Source organism: Agelaius phoeniceus, chromosome 18, assembly GCF_051311805.1.
Source record: "Agelaius phoeniceus isolate bAgePho1 chromosome 18, bAgePho1.hap1, whole genome shotgun sequence".
In the NCBI taxonomy this organism is placed as follows: Eukaryota; Metazoa; Chordata; class Aves; order Passeriformes; family Icteridae; genus Agelaius; species Agelaius phoeniceus.
Window position 1 is genome coordinate 12517185 of NC_135282.1, and position 23175 is coordinate 12540359.

General features: G+C 53.4%; 1 protein-coding gene across 5 annotated transcripts; it reads left to right on the forward strand.

The window, feature by feature from the left end:
* Window positions 1–1276: 1276 nt before the first annotated feature.
* Window positions 1277–23137, forward strand: EWSR1 (EWS RNA binding protein 1). 5 transcript variants are annotated; one of them, XM_054645527.2, is made up of 18 exons: window positions 1277–1392; window positions 4300–4336; window positions 4554–4605; window positions 5065–5118; window positions 6353–6476; window positions 12204–12390; window positions 14666–14833; window positions 15483–15697; window positions 16287–16470; window positions 19160–19197; window positions 19839–19871; window positions 20444–20562; window positions 20879–21008; window positions 21118–21240; window positions 21315–21492; window positions 21915–22012; window positions 22368–22641; window positions 22889–23137. In XM_054645527.2, exons 1-18 carry the CDS (start codon window positions 1326–1328, stop codon window positions 22926–22928), a joined length of 2121 nt encoding a protein of 706 aa, XP_054501502.2. In that variant the 5' UTR covers window positions 1277–1325; the 3' UTR covers window positions 22929–23137. The 5 variants fall into 5 exon arrangements, with proteins under 5 accessions (XP_054501502.2, XP_054501503.2, XP_054501505.2 ...); XM_054645528.2 differs by having other exon boundaries at window positions 19163–19197; XM_054645530.2 differs by lacking the exon at window positions 5065–5118.
* The last annotated feature ends 38 nt before the right edge of the window (window positions 23138–23175 follow it).

Genomic DNA, 23175 nt, shown 5'->3' on the forward strand with positions numbered 1-23175 from the left:
GGAGGGGATGGAAAGATAAAGCATAGGAGAAAGGATGAGGAGGATAGAATTGGAAGGGGTGGAGTGGGATGGAAGGAGAATGGATGGGAAGTAATGGGATGGGGTGAGGAAGAAAAGGGATGGGATGCAGTAGGATAGAATGGGAAGGGAAGGGATGGGATCCATGGGATGGGATCTATGGGATGGGATGAGATGTGATGCAATGCAATAGGATAGAATGGGAAGGAATGGGATCCATGGGATGGGATGGGATGGGTTGGGATCCATGGGATGGGATGGGTTGGGATGGAATGGGATCCATGGGATGGGATGGGATGGGTTGGGATGGAGTGTGATTCATGGGATGGGATGAGATCCATAGGATGGGTTGGGATGGGTTGGGATCCATGGGATGGGATGGGTTGGGATCCATGGGATGGGATGGGATGGGTTGGGATCCATGGGATGGGATCCATGGGACGAGATGGGTTGGGATGCAATGGGATGACATTCAGGGACACCCAAGGGACATGTGGCTATGCCATGAGACACCTACCCATGATGTGACACCAATCCATCAATGTCACCCTGGGACACCCACCCGTGGCACAGCACCCATGGGACACCCAGCTGTGCCACCATACCCTGGGACACCCCCAAGTCCACTCAGGTCACGCGGTACCTGCACCCCTCCCGTGCCCTCATGGGACATGATGATGCCACACAGTGACGTCACACAGTGATGTCACTTCACCACGTGGGCAGCGTGCAATGCCAGGCAGGGGGACCCCAACCAGCACCTGTGGTGCCGCTTCTTGGCACGTCACCTGTGACACCTGGTGACGTCACATGCAGCCCACGGCATCACCCAAGGTCACGTGAGGTCACCCAAGGCAGGTGACGCCGAGTGACCTCGCGTGTGGAGAGGCGCCGTCAGGCGACCGCGTGACACCCAGGGCTCACCGCGTGCCGCCGGGCGCGGTGCGTGACGTCACAGCGGCCCCGCGCCGCCCGTTACGCCGCAGTGACATCACTACTCCGACCATGACGTCACGCCCCCGCCGCGCTCCCCACTCCGCCTCGCGGCCCGAGCGCCTCTTGCGCGACGGTCCCTAACGGCCGCGGGCCGTACCATCCCGCCGCCCCGCGGGGGGGGAAGCGCCCAGCGAGACGGCAGAACCGCGCTCCGGAGCGGCGGCCGGTGCCCGCGGGGCCGTCCCGGTTCTCTGCCGGCGGTAGAACGGGCGGGCGGGCGGCGGAGCGGGTCGGGCCGAGCCCCCGGAGCGCGTTCTGCCGCCGGTCCCCCCCGGCCGCGCGGTGGTGCGCGCGGCGGGGCCGGGCGGCGCATGCGCGGCGCGGGGCGGGGCCGGGCGGGCAGCGCGGAGGAGGAAGGCGAGAAAATGGCGTCGACGGGTGAGCGGGGCCGGGGCGGGCTGGGCCCGGGGCGGGGGCCGAGACGGGACGGGACCGGACGGGACCCCCGGCAGCGCCACCGCCCCCGCCACGGAGTGGCCGGAGGGGCGCTGGCGCGGCGCCGCCGGCCCGTAGCGCCGCGCTCGGGGGCCGGTGGGGTCGGGCCGTGCAGGGCCCGTCTCGGCCGTGTCCCCCCGCGCCGCCCGCCGGGGCCGCCCCGGGGCCGCGGGTGTTTCCCCTCAGCGTCCCCGGGATCAATTGCGGCCTCTCGGTGCTGCGGCCTCGTGGGATTGCCGGAGCTCGGCGGTCCCCGGAGCCAGGGCTCCTTCCGCGCCCTCGGCCCTGCCGGGCGGGTTTGGGAGCGGATTTGGGATCCTGGAGTGCTTTGGGTGGGAAGGAGCTGAGCGCTCATCCCATGGCAGGGACACCTTCCACTGTCCCAGCGAGCTCCCAGCGCGGCCCTGGGCACTGCTAGGCATGGAGCATCCTCTGGGATCTCCATTCCAGCGCCTCCCAGCCAGGAATTCCTCTCCAATATCCCATCCATCCCTGCCCTCTGGCAGTGCAAGCCATTCCCTCTGTCCTGTCCCTCTCCAGCTCTCCTGGAGTTCCTTTAAGCACTGAAAGGGGCTTTGAGCTCTGCCTGGAGCCTTCTCCTCTCCCAGCTTTTCCCCATAGGGAAGTGAGGTCTTCCATCATCTCCATGGCTCCAAATTTATCTGAATGAAAAGTTTTTCCACGAGGGCTCCAGCTGGATACAAATAGTTGGGAACTGAGATTCCCCAGCTCAGTCCACCTTTAAGGTGCTTTAAAGCCCAACATCTGATTCTCCTTAGAGATGGAGGATTTTCCTTTTTTTTCCAGCAAGGAAAATCTCCCAGGCCATGGAGTGTGAGGGGATATCACCAACAGCACCTTGGGGAGCTTGAAAAAGAAAAGTCAGTAAAGGAACATCTGCCAATGGAATTGTCAGGATGGGGGTTAAAACCACAGCTGTGTTTTCCCTTAATTCATGGAATTGTTCCTCTTGGGAGCTGCTATTTCCAGCCTCTGGTGTGCTCCTGAGCCTTGTGAAATAAAAGGATGAAGATTAATTTCCCCCTGGAAATAAAAGCCAGGAGATGGGTTTAACTAAATGAACCATAATATTATTTTTTATTAATGTTCTATGTTCCTCTGAATCCCAGCAAATTAAAAGAGAGGCATCAGCACAGGCAAACTGCAGATTCCACACCTGGAATTAAACCCTACAGAGGGGGAAATGTTGGGTTTAGGTGGGACTGGGGGAGGGCTGTGAGGAGAAGGGTTGATTGATACCCCTGTGTGGAGCTGGAGGCCAAAATGGGGCTGAAAATGGAGAATTAAATGAGGTTTTGGTGGCTGGAGGGTGAGCAGGGAAAAGAGTGGAGTGGTAGGAGAGGGAAGCTGGATGAGGGGGACAGGCATTAATTAGCACTCAGGATTTAGCAGAACCACGTGTAAAGCGAATGAAAAAAAACCCAACAAACCCAGAACCCTGAACTGAACAAGGAAAATGTTCCAATATCCCACGTGCCAACCTGAGAGGGAAGTGGGAACGCTGCCAGAGGAGTTTAACAACTTGTGCCTTGTGTCCTGGGAGCAGGGAAAGCTTTGGAGAGCTCCAAGTGTCTTCTTTCTCCCTGTGAGGTGTTCTGGGCAAGGTCAGAGGAATGAAAAAGTGCCAGGAATTCCTGCTGGGATCACAGCAGGGCCATTCCTGCCTCCAGCAGGGATCCAGGGGCTGTGCTCCTGCCCAGGGAGCAGGAGGAGAAGCTGGGAGCACACCTGGAGGCTGGGCAGGAAGGGTTTGGTAGGGATGGATGCACAGGCTGAGGAGCAGAGCTTGTGCTGATGGAAGTTGTGTTTTCCAAGGGATTCCTGGGGCTCCATGGCCTTGGGAATAGTGGGATAATGGCATCAAAGCCAGGCAGAATTTGCTTCCTGAAATTCTCCAGTGCAGGAGTTGAACTTGATCCATGTGGGTCTCTTCCCACCTCAGGATATTCCATGATTCTGAGAGAAACTTGGATTTCTGGCCAAGCTGGGATGGTGATGGGAGCAGTGGGAGCTCTTCCCACACAGGGATGGCTGGGAACAGCTCCACTGCCCCAGCTCCTGGCTCTGGCCTCCACCAGGAGGAAAATTCTGGGCTCCTTCCTGATCCCAGGTCTGCTGGGAATGGTGAATTCATCCCTGCTCCAGACCCTGGGATGGGAGCTGGAGCTGTTGCTGCCTGTGAGGGACCTGGGAGCTGCAGTCCTTTCAAATTTAGCCTCCTAATTGCCATGTGGATTCATTTTCCATCCCTGCCAGCAAATCAGTTCAGCACAGGCTTTGCTGCTGGGATTTTCAGGGTTTTGCTTCTCCTCCCAGTCAGTGGCTGCCATGGATTGAGGATCTGGGGAGGGAATCACTCCCATCTTGCCAGCTCCAGCCCTTCCAGGGGACAAGTGGCTTTCCAGCCACCCATTTGTGTCCTTGGAAGGGAAGGAGTGAAGGTGGTGAAACCTTCCAGGCCAGCCCTTTCAAAGCAGGCTGCTGGGTTTGTAAGGCTCAAATCCCTGCTCTTCCTTTGTTCCAACCCAAATCCCCCCTCCTGGCAGCCCCCTGGGATCCATCCAAGGTGGCAGTTAAATTGAACCGGGGTCATTTGAGATCAAAGTGGCTGCTGCAAACAGCAGGAACAATGAGGGGAAGGGAGGTTTTGTTCCCCTCAAAAAGGAGGACTGAAAATGTGCATTTACCTTCCACCCTTGGGAAACTGGAATTCCAGTGGTTTATAGCAAGCTGCAGGAGGAAATTCCAGCTGCTGTGCTGTTGGATTCTTTAATTTTATTAAGCTTTTATCAACGTTTTAATTCTTTTTTTCTTCTCCTTTTCTTTTAGATTACAGTACCTATAGCCAAGCTGCAGCTCAGCAGGGGTAAGTAGCTTATCCTCCCTGGTTTAAAAAGCTGTAATAAAAGTAAATCATAATTATGGCTTGGGCTTAACCCAGGTATGTTTGGGAATCCTGAGGGTTTTCCTGGAGCTTTGTATTCCCATAGAATTTCAGCAAGAAACCGTTGGGCTGCATGAAAATTTGTCTGGTGATGCAGATTTGGGGCAAGATTATAAATGTCTTTACATTCATTCCACAGCTACAGCGCCTATGCACCTCAGCCAGCCCAAGGATATGCACAGACCACCCAGGTAAAACATGGGGAAGGGGTGGAATTCCTGCTCAGTCACCTGTTTTCCAGGAAAACTGGAAATTCCAAGCAGCAGCATCAAAGTCTGTGGTTAAAAGTTGTCTTGGAGCTTCTCCCCCAGCCCAAAGTGCTTTTTAAAAGTGGAAATAACTTCAACAATCCCCCTATTTTTTTTGGTAATTTATTCAATCCTGATCCCAGAAAAGCCAAATTCTTGGTGTGTGTTTGACACCAGCACATTGGTGGGTGTTGTAATCAGAGGTGTAGGAGAGAAAAAAACTGGGAAAAAAAGGGGGGGAATTGCCTGTTGGGAAATGGCAGAATTGGACAAAGGAGGAGGAGGGAATCTGCTTTTTCCTGGAGTTTTTATTGCTATAACTGTTCATACTCTCAGTTGGCTGGACTGCAAAATAATGATGGTCTTTAAGAGATTAACTTAATGCTTATTTTTAACCTTTAGAATCCAAGTTACTACAACCACATTTGTCTGCAAACTCCAAGTATGTTTCCAAAGGTAAATTCTTGTCCTCACAAAGTGCTGTAGGCTTAATTTTCCTTCCCAAGAGGAGGAAGACAGGCTCAGTGTGGGCTGAGAGGAAGGTGATGGTGACTTATTTAAAATAAAAGTCTTTGGAGACCACAACTGGAAGAGCTGCTCCCAGTTGTAGGTGAGGTGAAAGGTGGGAGCAGGATAAGGGTAGGATCAGGAGGCCTCAGCAACTAAAACCAGCTAATTAAACACCTAACCAGCTAATTAAACACCTAGCCAGCTAATTAAACCCCTAACCAGCTAATCTCAGCTGTAGGCACGTGTCCATGGGAAGTTTGCAGCGTTCCCTGCCTCTTGGTGGAGGGAACTTCCAGGGCCAGGGATGTGCTCATGTGCTCAAAGCTTTCCTGCTCCTGGTTCAGACCTGTGCCCTGAGTTCAGAAAGGCTGAATATCCCAAAAGAAAAGTCCAGAGAAATCTGAATTCTTTCAGAATCTGGAGGTTAAAGCTGTCTCCATGTCACTCCTCGAGCTGTATCCAGAGTTTTATCCTAAGCCAGGAGCTGTTGGAAGCTTGCTGGTGCCTGCAGCATGAGCTGGTAGGGCATGGCTTGGGCAGCTGGTGGCACTGCTGGGCACAGCTGCTCCTCTCCTTTCCTCAGTGGTTTTCAAGCTGAATTTGGAAACAAAATCAAAGAATGGGTGAGGTGAGAGCTGATCCCTCACTGAACACAGGCACCGGAATGGGAGCAGCACACTGGGATGCTGTGGGTGTTCCATGGATCCCATCCTTCCATGCCTGCAGCAACTCCCATTTTTCAAATTAATGGTTGATGGGCATGAAAAATACTCCAAATAATTTAATTGAAACCTTCCTCAGGTTTCTTTTAGCCAGCACCAAAGCAGTTTGACACTGAAGTGACTTTTCCTTGGTGCAGTTCCGCCCTCACAGCGCTCCCATTCCCGTGTTCCAGGTTAAGCCTGGGATGGTGCCTGTGGGTGCTGCTGGTAGCTGGGAGCAGCTGGGAGCTTTCCTGTTTGCTTTCCACAGAGCTGAGGTGTGTGGTGCCAATGTCAAGAGCCTGTCCCTTCAGTCTTGGCAGGGAAAAACCACTCCATAACCTCCTTGCAGAGCTGACCCGGAATTTCCCGCAGCACCTAAACTTTCACAGCAGCCTTGGCTTTGGGAGTGCTCAGCAGCTGCAGTCCCTGGGGGTTCCCTTGTGCTCATGGATTGAATCTGTGTCCTTTTGGAGCAGACCTACGGGCAGCAGAGCTACGGCACCTACGGGCAGCCCAGCGACGTCAGCTACACACAGCCGCAGACCACGGCCACGTACGGACAGACGGCCTACGCCACCTCCTACGGGCAGCCCCCCACAGGTGAGAGCCCTGCTGGGCTGGGCTGGGCTCAGCCTGCAGCTCTGCTGGGCCTGGCACAGGCCTTAATGTCACCTAGGCCATGGGCAGGGACAGCTTCCACAGCTGAGCAAACTCGGGCACTTCTGGGGATGTGGCAGCCACAGCTGTGGGTAACCCATGACTGCCCTGCCAGGGAACATCCCTGCCCAAAATCCCATCCAGCCCTGCCCAAATCCCCTCCAGCCCTGCCCTCTGGCAGTGGGAGCCATTCCCTGCCAGGGAACAATTCCTAATTCCCAATATCCCATCCATCACTGCCCAAATCCCCTCCAGCCCTGCTCTCTGGCAGGGTGAAGCCATTACCTGCGAAGGAACAATTCCTAATTCCCAATATTCCATCCATCCCTGCCCAATATCCCATCCATCCCTGCTCTCTGGTAGGGAGAAGCCATTCCTTCCCAGGGAACAATTCCTGATTCCCAATATCCCATCCATCCCTGCCCAATATCCCCTCCATCCCTGCCCTCTGGCATGGGGAAGCCATTCCTTCCCAGGGAAGAATTCCCAATTCCCAATATCCCATCCATCCCTGCCCTCTGGCAGTGGGAGCCATTCCCTGGGTCCTGTCCCTCCATCCCTTGTCCCCAGTCCCTCTGCAGCTCTCCTGGAGCCCCTTTAGGCCCTGCAAGGGGCTCTGAGGTGTCCCTGGAGCTTCTCCTCTCCAGGTGAGCACCCCCAGCTCTCCCGGCCTGGCTCCAGCCCTCCATGGCCTCCTCTGGACTGGCTCCAGCAGCTCCAGGTCCTTCATGGAATGGTTTTGGCTGGGAGAGACCTCAAAGCTCATCTGGTGCCACCCCTGCCATGGGCAGGGACACCTTCCACTGTCCCAGGCTGCTCCAAGCCACATCCAGCCTGGCCTTGGGCACTGCCAGGGCTGTGGCAGCCATGCATAAACAGGAATAAATGCACTGTTGAGTTTTCAGGGCAGGGTTTGGGTGCTGTGGGACCCAGCAGGACATGCTGTGCTCAGAGCAAAGGGAGCAGTGTCCCTGGCTGCTCCTCTGCCCTTCCCTTCCCTGCCAGTCCTGTCACTGGCAGTGACATGTGCCTGTTCTGATCCTGTACCTTCTCATTTTGTGCTTCCCACAGTGGAAGGAGCCAGCCCAGGTTGGGGTTGGACTATCCTGCTCACTCTTGCATGGGAAATTCTGTCTCATCCTGTCAGAACCTGAGGTCCCCTTTGGTGGAAGCCTGGAGGTGTCACTTGGTTTTAGTGCCAAACCCTGGAGTGTCAGAGCTCACCCAGGCACTGACAGCAGGGCTTGGCAAGGCTGCAGTGCTCTTTGCCATCTCCAAACCCTCCCAAATGCCATCTTCATGGGTAAAATCCTGACCACTGAGACAGTTTAGGTGACTCCAACCCCATTTCCTAAAGGATAAACAGCATCCTGCCCTCCACCTTTGCATGCCCCGTGGTGGTTTTGGATTTCCAGAGCAGATTCTTGTTCTTTCATGCTCCATAAACTCTCCCAACGTGTTCTTGGAGCTGGAATTTCCTCCAGATGAGTGTCTGAATGTTTAAAACTATTGAGACAATGTTTAATTCATGTATATTCATGTTTATTTAATGTATGTTTGGGCTGAATATTCAGGAGTTTTAGGAAGCAGATTTTCCTCCCAGTGATTCCTTGGGTGCTGTGTCCTGCACATTCCTGGCAGAGACTTTATAAACATTTTGGAGTTGGAATGAAACACTTCCCAAAGCAAGGGAATTCCAGGACAGACAGACACTGGGATATCTGCCTGTAGAGGCCATTGAGGAATTCTTCACAGGGAGGAGCTGGAGAGAAAATATTAACCAAAATGAAAATATTTACCATCTTTACATGGATCAGGGAAATTCCTGCTCCTGAGATCCATATCCATTAGCCAGTGGCACTGGGGGTTATCTGCAAGGCTTTTTCCTTTCATTTAAGACTACCTAGAAAAAAGTTGGCAGCAAAAAAGGATTTGTGAACTTCCAAAATTCCTTTCTTAGAAATATTTACATCCCTGTGACTCCTGTGGACTCCAGTCCCACAGGGGTCACAGGAAACTGCTCTGTTTATATTTTTCCTTCTCCCTTAAGAGGAGATTTGCTGGAATAACAATAATAATAATAATATCAGGCCTTTTTTTTTTTTTCTGCACAGCTGCATTTTTGTTTTCTTGGTAGGCAAAAAAAATAAATACAAATAAAAGCTTCATTTTCTTTTCATCCATGAGAAAACCACCAACTTAAAAAGTGGTCAAGCAAAAGATCCTATCAGCCCACAGAGCAGGGCTGTGGCAGCTCTGGGCATGGAGCCAGGCTGGATTTGTCCTTCCTCCACCTGCCTCTCCTTGAGGAGCCAGAGCTGTGGCAAGGAGACTGCAGCCTGTCTCTCCCTCCCTCGCTGCCTTTCATGCTCAATAAACCCCTGGGCCAGACATTGTCATGCCCTGAGACACGTGCACTTCTTACAGTTGGATCCCAGTCCTGTTTTGCTGTGAATCACCTTTTTGTCCTGCAGTTCCTTAAAGCAGTTTTTGGTTGTTGTTGTTGCCTGAGCAGCCTGGGGTTTGGGTGAAGTGTTGGTGAGGTCAAGGAAATCCAAGGTGTGTGTGGATGCAGCCTCTCAGGATGGCAGGGATGGGTTTTTCCTTGCCCTGCCTCCAGGAAAGAGTTACCATCCTCCTTCCCTCCCTGGGGCTGTAGGAAAAGGTGTCCTGGAGCCACCCAGTGGCTTTGTTCCAGAGAAAAAAGGATTTGGGAGCAGCTCCCTCAGGTTAGGGATCACTGGGCACCCTCAGACCTGTGCCTCATCAATCAGTGCAGGGTGTTGGCAGGAATTCCAGGAGTAAATAAATAAAGAGCATTTTGGTGTCCAGGTGTGGATCTCTTGGAGGTGGGAATTGCTCTCTAAAGCCAGCCAGCCCCTGCTTCCCTTTACCTGGGAAATCTGGGGTATAGATATTGAAATAAAGGATTTGGAATGAATGAGCACACAGCTGCCATAAAAACCCCAAAATATCCCAAGAGAGGCTGGAGAGGGACTCAGCTCTGCAGCCCTTCTCCAGCCCCTCACTGGTGGGATAGACACAGGCAGGAGGCAGCTCCCCTCCTGAGGAAATCCCTCTGGAAAGAAGGAATCCCTCTGGAAAGAAGGGATCTCTCTGAGTCCAGCCTTTTCCAGTTGATATTCTCTGTGGGTCAAACCCTGCAAACTTCTCCACCACCTGGAGAATTCCTAGCCTTGAGTAAGGGGTTTCTTTAGGGGAATTCAGGCACTTTAAGCAGGTTATTATTCCTTCTGTCACCTTTTTCTATCACCAGCTTCTCTGCTGTGTCAGCTTTTATCTTCCTGGCTGGGAGGGGAGGAGAGAGAAGTGATGTAATAGGAATGCCACCCTCAAAACAGCAGCTCTTGAGGTTTCCCAGAGTGTCTAAACTGGGCTTGCTTTGTGATTTAGACCTGTGGGATGGGAAATCACTGCCTTTCCTTTGGGACAAACCCTTCCTGCTGTTCCACTGTTCCACGAGGCAAATGCTCCATCTAGAGCTGAAGCTTTAAAATTCAACTTTTTTTTTTTTCCTTTTATCCTGCTGCCTGTGCAGAGCCAGCAAAGCTTTTTGCTCCCAGTAAGAGCACTGGGAAGGGGGGCCCAGCTGTGGGAGGAGCACCTGGGGCTCCAAATCCAAGGGGAACAGCCCAGGGCAGGGCTCTGGCTGCAGCACAGGGGCTGCAGGCTGAACTTAGCCTTTTTTAGTGTGTGGTCAGGCTTTGGGCAGTTAAAATAAGGGTTTCTTTAACTCCTGGGATTGGTGCTCCCTGTGGAATTGCTGTCTAGCCTCACATTTAAGTGTTTGAGCTGCTCAAATTTGTCCAAGGCTTTAAAAATCCTCCCAATGGGCATCATCCCCTTCAACCTTCTCAGCAACACTTTCCAGAGAACAGCAGACAGGAATAACAACCTTAAAAACTGATTTTCTAGTGATTCCTACAAGTTATTTCCCTGTGGGAGTCCAGTTTACATTCCCAGCTTGGGAATGCCCTGGGATGGGGTTGGGGGCCAGGGGTAGGAAGAGGAAGCTCCAGGCTGCCCTTGTGTGTTCACCAGGCTCCTGAGGATCACCAAAAAGCTGAACTTTGGGGGTGTTTTTAATGAATTTGCTGTGCAAAGTTGCTGCCCTCCCTCTGTTCCTGTTTGCTGCTGCCCTGGTGTGGGGGCAGCAGTGGAGCTGTGGCAGTGCCCTGGGAGGGCACACCGTGTTCTGCTGCTGCAAGTGCTCTTTGCTTTGCAAATGAGGCACTTGGAATAAAATGCTGCAGCCCAATTTGCCTAAAGGAAATGTGTCACAAGCCTCCCATGTTTATTAAAAATCAGAAGTGGTGGAGAAGCTGTTGCTTTCACTGATCCCAGCCATGAGAGCGTTTGGCTGCTCTTTTTGCTCTTTTTTTAATATTTAACAACATTTTTATTGCTGTTTTTCCATCTAAGTCTCATAATGTTAATTTGAAAACTTGCTAGAAAGGTTGTTAGGAGCACAAACCCAGTGTGTTAATGCCAGTTCACCTTTGAGACAAGGCAAATGCCACTAAATTATACAGGAGCTGTTTGGGGATCCTGGATATTGTAAAACTCTTGAAAAGGAACTCTGTGAGCTCTCAGCTTTTTCTCTAAACTGAACTGAAATTCTGAGAAAAGGGAAGGTACATAAAACATCAGGAGCTGCCTCATGTGTCTCTTTTGACCTTTTTCTCATATGAAAGCAAATGGAAAGTTCTTTTCTTTTGTTTCCAGCTTTACTGTTTTATAATAAGCCTTCAGAAATGCCTCTGAAAGACTTCCCAGGCCAGGTTTTGTGCCTTTATTTTTCAGAAAAGCTAAAAGGATGGGACTGTACTTGCTAAATCAGTTGGATTTCTTTTATTTTGGAGCTCAGGGGGGTTTGTTACCCTGCCTTTGTTGAGGAGATGCTCCATGTCTCAGCTTGCCCTGCCTGAGCTCTGGTTGCTGTAAACAATCCTGAGTGCTGGTCCAGGGGTGGCTTCCAGAAAGCTCCTGAGATTGGGATTTTGGGATGCTCTGATATCCCAGTGTCTGTCTGTCCTGGAATTCCCTTGCTTTGGGAAGTGTTTCATTCCAACTACAGAATATTTATAATATTCCTGCCGGGAAGGTGCAGGACACGGCACCCAAGGAATCACTGGGAGGAAAATCTGCTTCCTAAAACTCCTGAATATTCAGCCCAAACATACATTAAATAAACATGAATATACATGAATTAAACATTGTCTCAATAGTTTTAAACATTCAGACACTCATCTGGAGGGGCTGGAGGCTGAGGCTTCCCAAGGTGGGAGAGGGGGTTCTGTGAGGAAAGCAGAGGGGCAGGGTGGGGTAATTGATGATTTTTGGGTTGTCTGAGGTGGTTTTGTCTGTGATGAGTCCCAGGAGCACCACAAGGACCAGAATCTGAGCTATTTTGGGAATGCTGGAGAGGGACTTGGGACAAGGGTCTGGAGGGACAGGATAAGGGGGGATGGCTTAGGGTTGGATGGGATCCTGGGAAGCTGAGGGGGTGACACAGAGCAGCTGTGGCTGGAACGTGTCCCATGGCAGGGGGATGGAAGGAGATGAGCCTTGAGCTGCCCTGCAGGCCAGGCCGTGCCGGAATTGCCGGTTCGTGGCCGAGGCGTGGGGCTGAGCTGTGCTGTGTTGCAGGTTACAGCGCCCCGACCGCCCCCCCTGCCTACAGCCAGCCCGTGCAGGGCTACGGCAGCGCCGCCTACGACACCAACACGGCCACGGTCACCAGCAGCCAGAGCTCGTACGCAGCCCCGGCCGCCTACGGCACCCAGCCCGCCTACCCCGCCTACGGGCAGCAGCCGGCCCCGGCCGCCCCCGCCAGGTACCGCCCTCCTCATCCTCCTCCTCCTCCTCCTCATGGCACCGCCCTCATCTTCCTCCCCCTCCTCATCGGCACCGCCCTCATCTCCCTCCTTCTCCTTCTTTTCTTTCTTCTCTGTCTCTTCCTCCTTCTCCTCCGCCTTTTCTTCCTCCTCCTTCTCATCATCCTTCTCCACCCCTTCCTCATCTTTCTCCTCCTCACTGTCACCATACTCATCATTCTCCTGCTCCTTCTTCCTCCTGCTCCTTCTTCCTCCTGCTCCTTCTTTTCCTTCTTCTTCCTCCCTCTGTCTCTTCCTCCCTCTCCTCTGTCTTTTCTTCCTTCTCCTTTTCCTTCTCTCTTCCTTGTTCTTATCATCCTTCTCCACCCCTTCCTCATCTTCCTCTTCCTCAGCATCACCATCCTCATCATCCTCCTCCTCTTCCTCCTGCTCCTTCTTCCTCCTTCTTTTCCTTCTTCTTCTCCTCTGTCTTTTCTTCCTTCTCCTTTTCCTTCTCTTCTTCCTCCTTCTTCTCATCATCCTTCTTCTACACCCCTTCCTCATCTTCCTCCTCATCGTCACCATCCTCATCATCCTTCTCCTTCTTTTCCTTCTCCTTCTTTAACTTCTTCTCCTCTGTATCTTCTTCCTTCTCCTCCTCCATCTCTTGTTCTTCCTCCTTTACCTTCTCTTGTTCTTCACTCCTTTTTCTCCTCATACTTCTCCTCCACCCTTCCTCAACCTTTTCTTCCTCCTCCTCCTTTTTTCTTCCTCCTCCTTCTCTTCTTCCTCCTTCTCTTCTTCCTCCTTCTTCTCTTCCTCTTGTTCCTCCTCCTTTTCCTTCTCTTCTTCTTCACCCCTTTTTCCCCTCATCCTTCTCTTCCTCCTACTCCTTTTTTCTTCTTCCTCCTTCTCTTCTTCCTCCTTCTCCTCTTATTCCTTCTCAATTTCCATTTCTTCTTCCTCATTCTTCTCTGCCACCCCCTCCTCACCCTTCTCTTTCTCCTCCTTCTCCTCCTTTTTGTCTTTCTCCTCCTCTTTTTCTTCCCTTCTTCTCCCCCTCTTGTTCCTCCTATTCCTCCTCCTTCTCTTCCTTCTTCATCTCCCATTATTCCTCTTCTCTTTCTCTTCTTCCTCCCCCTCCTCCTCCTCCCGTTTCTCCCCCATCGCCCCCAGGCAGCCACATCAGGCTCTGGGCTCTCAGGCTGCAGCAGAGGCTGAGTCCTGCCTGCTCTGAGTCCTGGGGTCAGGCAGGATGCTGGGTGGATGCACAGGCTGCAAAACATTTCCTCTTTAGGTCTCACCCCTCTGGGCACTGCCTGTCAGCTATTGAGTCCAATTGTTTGCTCAGAGGATATGGAAAGTTTAGAATACATAATGGGAACTTGTTTGGGAGTGAGTAAAGCTGATTTATTCCCTTACCTGGTGTGTGTAGCAAGCACTGTGGGAAGGAAAGGCAGAGCCTGGCACAGCTCTGACAGGTTACACTTTAAAGGAATGTAAATTTGCTGGATGAATCCTGACACTGTGTATAATTTTTCCCAGCTTCTACAGCAAAAGCAACTCCACTCTGAGAAACAAATAGAAATTAAAGACTCATAGAATCCTTGGAGTTAGAAAAGCCCTCTGAGATCATGGAGGCCACCACCAGCCCTCTCCCCAAGTGCCACATTCACATGGCTTTTAAACTTCGGGGCAAACAAAAGGGGATGTGTTAATCACATGCAAAGGGTTCTCAAATTTCAGGCCTTGAGACTTAATTCTAAACACACAATTGTGAGTGGTTTGAGTTGGAGGGGACCTTTAAAGGTCACCCAGTCCAAGCCCAGCATCCTTCCTCCTCTATGGGATCATTGGGGATAACGTGTATGAGGCAATATCTGCCTGAGCTGGATTCTGAACCAAACAATGGGGCATTTCACTGCCTGCTTCAGCTCCTGCTTCAGCTCCTGCTTCCCCAGGGCTCTGCAGGAGCAGCCTTGCTGGCATTCCACAGCCTCCCCTCAGCCCCACAGCCCAGTGGCTTTGGGAGGAGCAGAAGCTGTGGTGTTCCATGCTCTCTGTTCAGGACACTGCCTGGGCCTTTCCTGGAGTGTGCAAATACCAGGCAGTGAATGCTAAAATTGTGTTTATTGCCTATTGATTGGCTGCTGCCAGAGTGGCTGTCACCAATCAAGGCCAGCTTTAATGCTACCCCGAAAAAGAGCTCCCAACCCTCAGTCCTGGGGGATCTGAGCCCTTTGCTGCTGCCAGCTGTGGGGCTGGGCACCAGTGTTGTTCCATATTTCTCCCCAGACCCCAGGATGGCAGCAAACCAGCAGAGACCAGCCAGCCTCAGTCCAGCACGACAGGCTACAGCCAGCCCAGCCTGGGCTATGGGCAGAGCAACTACAGCTACCCCCAGGTGCCTGCCAGCTACCCCATGCAGCCTGTCACTGCTCCACCCTCCTACCCTCCAACCAGGTAATGCACTGCTCAGCTTAGGGGCCTTTCTGGGGGGAATTTATGGAAAAGGAGCTTTGGTGGCCTGGGAGGAGGAGCTGTGCTTCTTGTAGTTGTTGTGGTGGGCATGGGGAGGCTGTGGCTGAGTGTTGAAGTGTCTCTGTGTGTGCACATCTGAGAAGGAGAATGATGACAAATGGGTTTAAGACATTTTCTACATTTCTTTAAAAAATTTAATACTTGATAATTTTAAGAGTTTTCCTAGCGTGACCTTTTGCTGCCTCCTTCCACATACAGCTTAGCCCAGGAGCTCCCTTCTCCCTTCAGGTGCCTTTAATGTGACTTCTAAAGCATACACTTTGAAATTCTCAAAGCCCCAGTTGCATGAGAGGAGCTTCTTTTATCCAGGGCCTGTTACCTCCATTACCACTGAGTTTTGCCCTGGCATTTGTTCCTTTTCCTAGAGGTGTGAATAAACTGGGATTGGCCACATGGTTCTTGTTTTCACAGCCCTCGAGACTGGCCTCCATAGGATGACTTCAGCTTTTAAAGTGATTTACAGCACTAAATACAGCCTCTAATTGCATTTGGTTCCAGCATGAGCCATTCCACGCACTCTGCCAGGGAATTGCCTCACCATCCCACCTTTCCCAACGTTTTTCTCTTCCAGCTATTCCTCCACACAGCCAAGCAGTTACGATCAGAGCACTTACTCCCAGCAGAGCAGCTACGGGCAGCAGAGCTCCTATGGCCAGCAGACCAGTTATGGCCAGCAGAGCAGCTATGGCCAGCAGCCACCTCCCACCAGTTACCCACCTCCCACTGGATCCTACAGCCAGGCCCCCAGCCAGTACAGCCAGCAGAGCAGCAGCTACGGCCAGCAGAGTGAGTGGGAGCCCTGGGAAGGAGCCCTGGCCTTAGTTTGGATCTAAAACTCTGAGCTGGGTTGAAGGGAGAAGGGGGTTGGAGCTGGGGTTTGGCCTTTCTTGGTGAAAAATGGCATCTCTGGAGGCACTGGTGGGTTGGGATGGGGAAAGGGAAGGTTCCTCACCTCAGGGGAAAGGGAACACAGAGGCACAAAATGTTTGTGGGGAGGAGTTGAGGGGGCTCAGCCTGGAGAAAAGGAGGCTCGGGGGGGACCTTGTGGCTCTGCTCAGGGCAGGAGTGTGGGGGTCAGGCTCTGCTCCCAGGGAATGGGGACAGGATGAGAGGGAACAGCCTCAGGGTGGATATTGGGAACATTTGTTCATGTTGGTCAGGCCCTGGGCAGTAGTGGATCCCCATCCCTGGAGGGATTTAACAGCCACATGGATGTGGCACTTGGGGACATGGTGCAGTGGTGGCCTTGGCTGGGGGAACAGCTGAAATCAACACCCTCAGAGGGATTTTCCCAAACTGAACAACTCCAGCGTGGCTGGAGCTGAGGGCAGGTGAAGGGGCTGCCTCTCCCTGACCTGTTTGCCCCCTTGCCCAGGCTCGTTCCGCCAGGACCATCCCAGCAGCATGAACATGTACGGGCAGGAATCCGGAGGCTTCTCCGGCCCCGGGGAGAGCCGGAACCTGAGCGGCCCCGAGAGCCGGGGCAGGGGACGAGGGGGATATGAGCGAGGAGGAGGCATGAGCAGAGGTGGGCGGGGAGGAGGACGCGGTGGAATGGGGTAAGAGCAAAGCTTTTCTCCTTTTCTCTAATTCTGGTTTACCCATAGGATTTGAAACTCAAAAAGAAGGGACTGAAAGGTTGACGTTCCCAGCTGTGTTTCCATGGAGGACATGTGTGTGTGTGTGTAGCAGCATTGCTTGTCATCCATGGAAACATTATCCTAAGGGAAATAGGAGCAGGATGGTTGGTTTGTCCTGCAGCTGGTTGGGCCCCCAGGGAGGGGGAAATTGGGGGTAATGCTGGCCCTGGCACTTTCAGCTCCCTTCACGGTCGCCCAGAGGTGGAATCCTCTGTGGGGTTTAACAGTAACTCTGGGTGGAACACACACAAACCTCCCAGCAGCTCCAGGGGGTGCTCCCTGGGCCTCAGGAGCGGGGATTTTGGCAGGGCAGGAGCCTTGTGTCAGCCTCCTCCCGCGGAGCCTGCGAGCTCAGAGTGCCATGTGGAGAAGGAGCCCGAGCACAGAGAGAAAGAAGTGCTTTGGCTCCCAGGCCTGCTCCCCCTCGGAGCATTCAGGTGCTCTGAATCAGTTTGGCCATTTCACCTGATGGCACAACCTGGTTTGGTGCCACCTGTGCCTTCAGGTGTGTCCCCATCCGTGGAGGTCGTTCTGATGGAGGCGAGGGAGGAGAACCAATCCCAAAGGCTCCTCTGAGAGAGAATTCACAGCTTTGTGTGTGTTCCATCCCCTCACCCCGGTGCTCAGAGCCATGCAGAGTGTCCCCAGGTGTGGCACAGGACACGCTGTGCCCGCCCTGGTGCTGGCAGGGGGGCTGTGATGGCAGCTGCCCTCCAGAGGCCACTTCTTCCCGTGTGGCACAGCCCCAGTTTGGCAGTGGGTGGCCCCATTCTGCACAGCTCTGTTGCAGCCCATTGACGTGGCATGAAATCTTTATCAGAGAAATCCAAGAAAGAATGGAAAGGGCTGGTTTGTGTGGGAACACATCCAGCTTGGAATTGGCACGGGTGGAACAGAGTTCCAGGGATCTGCATAAAGATTTCAGCCGTGCTGTATTGATCTCTTAACGATGAAAGTAGATGTAGACACCTGAAATGTCTATCATCACATCTTCAAATTTCTAGCCCCTTCCGAGCTTCTCGTTGCCAAAGATTTGTCACCTGTCTCTGATCTCACACCTTAATCCCAGCTCAAATTTGCCTCCCGAGCGATTTCCCACCTGGCCAGACCCTTACAAAGGGTCCCCCCCTGCCCCAGCCTTATGGACGTAGAGTTTGTGATGTCCATAGAACAGGTGGCTTCAGGGGACACCCAGGGCAGGTAGGGGAACTCGGCCCACCTTAGCATGCTGTGGTGATGGATTTCAGTGTCTCCAGCAGGTAAGGAGCTCGATGTTATTAACATGCCCTTTTTCATTGCCTCGATGATTTGATATTTTTATGAAAATGGAAAACTTTTTAACATGCTTTGTCGCATTTATATGCTACAGGTTACAAAGTGAGAGCCTTGTAAACACCTCAATACTTAAAAAGTACCCGTACTCAGTACTCAGCCGGCAGCATAATGAAAAGTGGGACTAGACACGGTGTCCATATGGAGAGGAAAAATATACATAGAATATTTTTAACCCAATGTATTGATTGTATAAACGGAATCCTTCTGTAACTTTGGTAACTGCATACTTGTTGTTTGGTAATAAAACCAGAGGAGGGTATACTACTACTTTAGAATTGTGTAACGTTAAAGAAAAAAAAAAAAAGTGTAAAAATCTTATGTTTAAAAAGAGAGACATTACGTAAATGGTGTGTACTTTAACGAGAGGAGGCAAAGCTGCATGCAACAGCTCGAAATTCTGTATTGACTTTTTTTTTCCCAGTATTAGAGGTGCAATACTTGCTAGAAAAATTCACGGTGCTCTCCCTCCTCCGCTCGGCTCCTTCCAAACTGCTTGCTGGCTCACCCAAAAAAAGAGCAAGAAGCAGCCCAAATCCTTTCTCAAGGTGGCATTTTCCTACTTCACCACCACGCTCCAAAGCAGTTTTAGCTGTGAATGCTTCAGCCAAAGCTTTTGGTGAAAGCTGCGGCCCTGTTTGCATTGGCACCTGCCCAAAAGTGTGAGTGTGTCCACAAAGCTGCACCCCAGGCCTTGGAGCCCCCGCTGTACTCTGTAAGTTCTCCCTCCAGAGAGTTGTTAAATTCAGTAGTGACCTGAATGTATGGCTTTATTCTGAGGGTTTTAGGGGCGATGTCAGCTGAACTGTGTTGTAGGTCTCGCGTGTGGTTTGTCTCCTTTTACGCTGTTAAATGTCAGGGACCCGCGGGCCCGCGCTGCCACAGGCTGAGGGTGCACCTTGGTGGACACACCGAGGGGAGGGAGTTGACCACTGAAACACCCCCAAATTGCTCTTCAACAACAACAAAATAAAACCCGACTTTGATTACAAACAACCCCCATTTCTCAGCCAAGTATTGCACTGATGATACCCGAGTAATAACGCCAGGGCACCGACAGCAAAGCGGTGCCTCAAACCACACCAAGGTTGCTTTATATGTAAAGAAAATTTGAGCGAGCTGCCCTGAAGAAAGGCCTAGTGCCGAGATGAGAGAGAGACAGAGAGATGTTTGGAGATGTTTAGCCAGTGCCCTTCTCCCCTGTGAGCCGCAGAGGCTCAGAGCGGTGCTGGCTTTGTAAAGGGAAAGGCCTTCATTTCTTCGTTTATCCCCCCAGCAGCGCTGGAGAGCGAGGTGGCTTCAATAAGCCTGGTGGTAAGTTTTTGAGCATTACAATGGATAGTGTTAAAAAAAAAAAAAAAAAAAAAAATTTGCAGTCAGTTTTTTTTTTTTTAGCACGAAGTGTAATTTTTTATTCGTTTAAGTGGTTTAAAAATGACAATATGCAACCAGACTGTAATGGGTACTGCCGGCGATGCCCAGGGGTATGCGGACACAGTGGAAGAGTTGAGCAACCACTCCTGTAATTTTGGGGAAAAGAAATGGTTTGGATGTAATAATTTTTTTTTAATATATATAGATATATTAAGTAACTTTTATTAATGAACTTAAAAACTGATTGGCTTGGTAAAACCTTTTAAAAAAATCAGCGTTAATAGTGGTTAACGGTTTGAAACCTGCTAAAAAAAAAAAGAAATCAGTGTAATAGTGGTTATTGGTTGGAAAAAATGCTTAAAACCAGTGTAATAGTGGTTTTTGGTTGGAAAAAATGCTTAAAACCAGTGTAATAGTGGTTTTTGGTTGGAAGAAGTGCTAAAAGAGCCACCTGATGGCCCAGTAAGGTGCAGTGCTGCTGCTTGTGCGGCGCAGGTCGTAGCTAGAGTTGTGTGTGTCGGTTCTCCAGCCCGCAGGGCCCCCACTAACACCCTTCCCTATGCTTCTCTCCCGCCTGGCAGGACACATGGAGGAAGGACCCGACCTGGATTTAGGTAATTCCCACCAAACTCCCTCCCCAGGTTGTGAAACCGACGTTTGTGTCCTTGTTCCAAGGGCTGTGGCCACCGTGGCGTCACCCCACTGCCACTTCCAGCCTTTCTGGCTGTTCCATCATTTCTTCATTCCCAAACAGCTGGAAAACCACCACCCGTGGTTGGGAGCTGCTCCCCCTTCTCTGCAGGAATGCAGGGGGTTGGGGGCTGCTCTGGAGCTCTTCCAGGGAGCCTGCAGCACCCCCAAGCCTCGTCCCTGGCTTGTCCCTTCCTGTCACACAGGCGTGGCTGGAAGTTCTGCGTCAGCCTTCCAGCATCGGAAAAGGGGGGTGGATGTCCTTGTGTGGGAGCCCAGGGGGCACCAAGGTCTTCCTCATCTCTCCTCTGGGATGTGTCCTGAAATAACCTGGGGCTTCTTCCCACGTGGGTGGGTGTGGGCTCTGTCTGGCCATGGCACTCGGGAGGTGAGGTGGGGACAGCAAAGCTGCAGCCATGGAGGGGATGAGAGGATGGAAAGAACTCGGCCCTGGGGTATCCCTGCCCTTCCTCTGACCCTGGGAATTGTCTCCTAGGCCCCCCTATGGACCCGGAGGAGGACTCAGACAGCACTGCAGTCTATGTGCAGGGACTCAATGATAATGTGACCCTGGAGGATCTGGCAGATTTCTTCAAACAGTGTGGTGTTGTCAAGGTGAGGGGACATTGTGACCCCGTGCTGGCAGAGGGAAAAGGGTCACCCAACCTCCTCCTCTTCCTCCTCCTCCTCCCTGCCTATTGCTCACATCCTTCTGGCCCCTCATGTCCAGGCTCTGGGAGAGGCCTGGCAGGGCTGTTTAGGGCCTGTCCCTTCATTTCTGGGGTGTCTGGGCAGTTGCTGTCATCCATGGTAGGCCTGGCCCCTTTCTTCTCTCCTGGAGTCCCTGCAGTGAGCTGCTGGAAAGCAGAACAGTAAATCCCAGCTGGGCTCTGGGGAGACAGGACTGGGGTGACATTGCACTGTCCCTTAGATGAACAAGAGGACGGGGCAGCCCATGATAAACCTGTACATCGACAAGGAAACGGGCAAGCCCAAGGGCGATGCCACCGTGTCCTACGATGACCCGTCCACTGCCAAAACTGCCGTGGAATGGTTCGATGGTGAGTGCTGGGGGTGGAATTCCAAAAACTCCCCCAAGTGTGGGGAGCACCTGGGTGCAGGCGTGTGAATCAGGATTCACCGATGCTGCTGCCATTGTGTCCCTCCCAGGGAAGGATTTCCAGGGCAGCAAGCTGAAGGTGACCCTGGCCCGGAAGAAGGGCCCGATGAACAGCCTGAGGGGCGGGATGCCCCCCCGGGAGCAGCGGGGGATGCCCCCACCCCTCCGTGGAGGTACCGTGCAGCCCCCCCCGAGCTCTGCCCGTCCTTCCCAGGGCTCCCAGCACTAACAGGGCTCCTTCCCGCAGGTCCAGGGGGCCCCGGTGGCCCAGGGGGTCCCAGCGGGCCCAGCGGCCCCATGGGCAGGATGGGGGGCAGAGGTGGAGACAGGGGTGGCTTCTCCTCGAGAGGACCACGGGGATCCCGGGGGAACCCGTCCGGAGGGAGCGTCCAGCACCGCGCCGGGGACTGGCAGTGCCCCAACCCGTGAGTACCCCACAGCCCTGTGGGCAGTGCCCCAACCCCTGAGTACCCCACAGCCCTGTGGGCAGTGCCCCAAACCTTGTGGGCAGTGCCCCAACCCCTGTGGGCAGTGCCCCAACCCCTGAGTACCCCACAGCCCTGGGCCATCCTGCAGCTGGCCAGGGCAGAATCATCCCAATCATCCCAGAATCACTGGCTGGGCCTTCCCAGGAAGCAGCTTCCAGCTGGCACAGAGGGAGGGACGGGGTCACTCCTGGGGGCTGTGGGTGAGCTACGGCTCCTGTGGGCAGCCAGGCCCCCACCCACTGTGGGAGCTGTGCCCCACGTCCTGCCCTTGTGTCCCCTCTCCACGTGCTCTCCTGCTTCCCAATGTCACCCCAGCTGGAATGCTGTCCCACTCTGGCCTAACTGGAATTTGTACCCAGGGGCTGTGGAAACCAGAACTTTGCCTGGAGAACAGAGTGCAACCAGTGCAAGGCGCCCAAACCGGAGGGGTTCCTCCCACCCCCCTTCCCTCCTCCAGGTACGTTTGGGGGTTCCCAGCCCCACTTCCCAGCAGGACACCCCAGGCCTGGCCTCAGGCTCCTTGGGGAATGGCTGGGCCAGCTCCAGGAGCTGCCAGGGCCTTCATCCCTCGGTGAGCCATGACATGGAGACTGGGATTTCTCCTGTGCTAACTGGATTTGGGGGGGCTCTCAGCAGCACCCCAACTCCCCAGGGCACTGCTTCATCCTTAATGAACCCCGAATCCTCTCGGGCACCCAGCAGCTCGCAGCCCTTCTCCTGGCAGAGCTGGGCGTGCTGGGATGCCGGGGTGGGGAGCAGGGCTCGGGCTGTGCTCCCTGGGGCTCACTCCCGGCTCTCTGCTCCTCCCGCAGGCGGTGACCGCGGCCGAGGCGGCCCCGGGGGGATGCGGGGCGGGCGCGGCGGGGGCCTCATGGACCGAGGGGGACCCGGGGGGATGTTCCGAGGCGGCCGCGGCGGAGACCGAGGCGGATTCCGAGGTGGCCGGGGCATGGACCGAGGCGGCTACGGAGGAGGCGGCCGGAGAGGAGGAGGAGGAGGCGGCCCCGGGGGACCCCCCGGACCCCTCATGGAGCAGATGGGAGGAGGAGGCAGAGGACGGCGCGGAGGGCCGGGAAAGATGGACAAGTACGGATGGAGGGCGGGACAGGGAGTGATGGGAGGGGACCCTGGGGAGGGGGAGACCCTGATGGGGACAAGGTGGGAGGGGCTGGGGTGGGACAAATGGGTGGGGGGGGGCAAGGGGTGAATGGTGGGGGTGGGATGGGGTGGGGGAATGGGTGCGGGGTCTCTGGGTGAGGGGTTAAGGAGCCTCCCCGACCCGGGGAGGGCTCCTGGACCCCACGACTGACCCTTCCCCCCCCCCGGCCCACAGGGGCGAACACCGCCAGGATCGCCGAGACCGGCCCTACTAACGCCGCCCCCCCAGAGCCGCATTTACTACCAGATTTATTTTTTAAAACAGAAAAAAAATGTTTTAAATTTATAATTCCATATTTATAATGTTGGCCACAACATTATGAGTCCTCCTTGTCTGTACTTTAGTATTTTTCACCGTTTGTGGAGAAACATTAAAACCAAGTTCAACGGTAGCGTGATGAATTCTTTCTTCCCCTCCCCCCCCCCCCCAAAATAAAACCGGTTGTTTAACGCGCCCCCGCC

What these genes read in the sequence shown, in the direction of transcription:
- EWSR1 (XM_054645527.2), top strand. Translation starts at nt 1,326, where the DNA reads ATGCGCGGCGCGGGGCGGGGCCGGGCGGGCAGCGCGGAGGAGGAAGGC. An exon ending in CTACGGGCAGCCCCCCACAG is followed by an intron (nt 6,477 to 12,203) that starts GTGAGAGCCCTG and finishes GCTGTGTTGCAG; the next exon opens with GTTACAGCGCCCCGACCGCC. An exon ending in GCCCCCACCCCTCCGTGGAG is followed by an intron (nt 21,241 to 21,314) that starts GTACCGTGCAGC and finishes TCCTTCCCGCAG; the next exon opens with GTCCAGGGGGCCCCGGTGGC.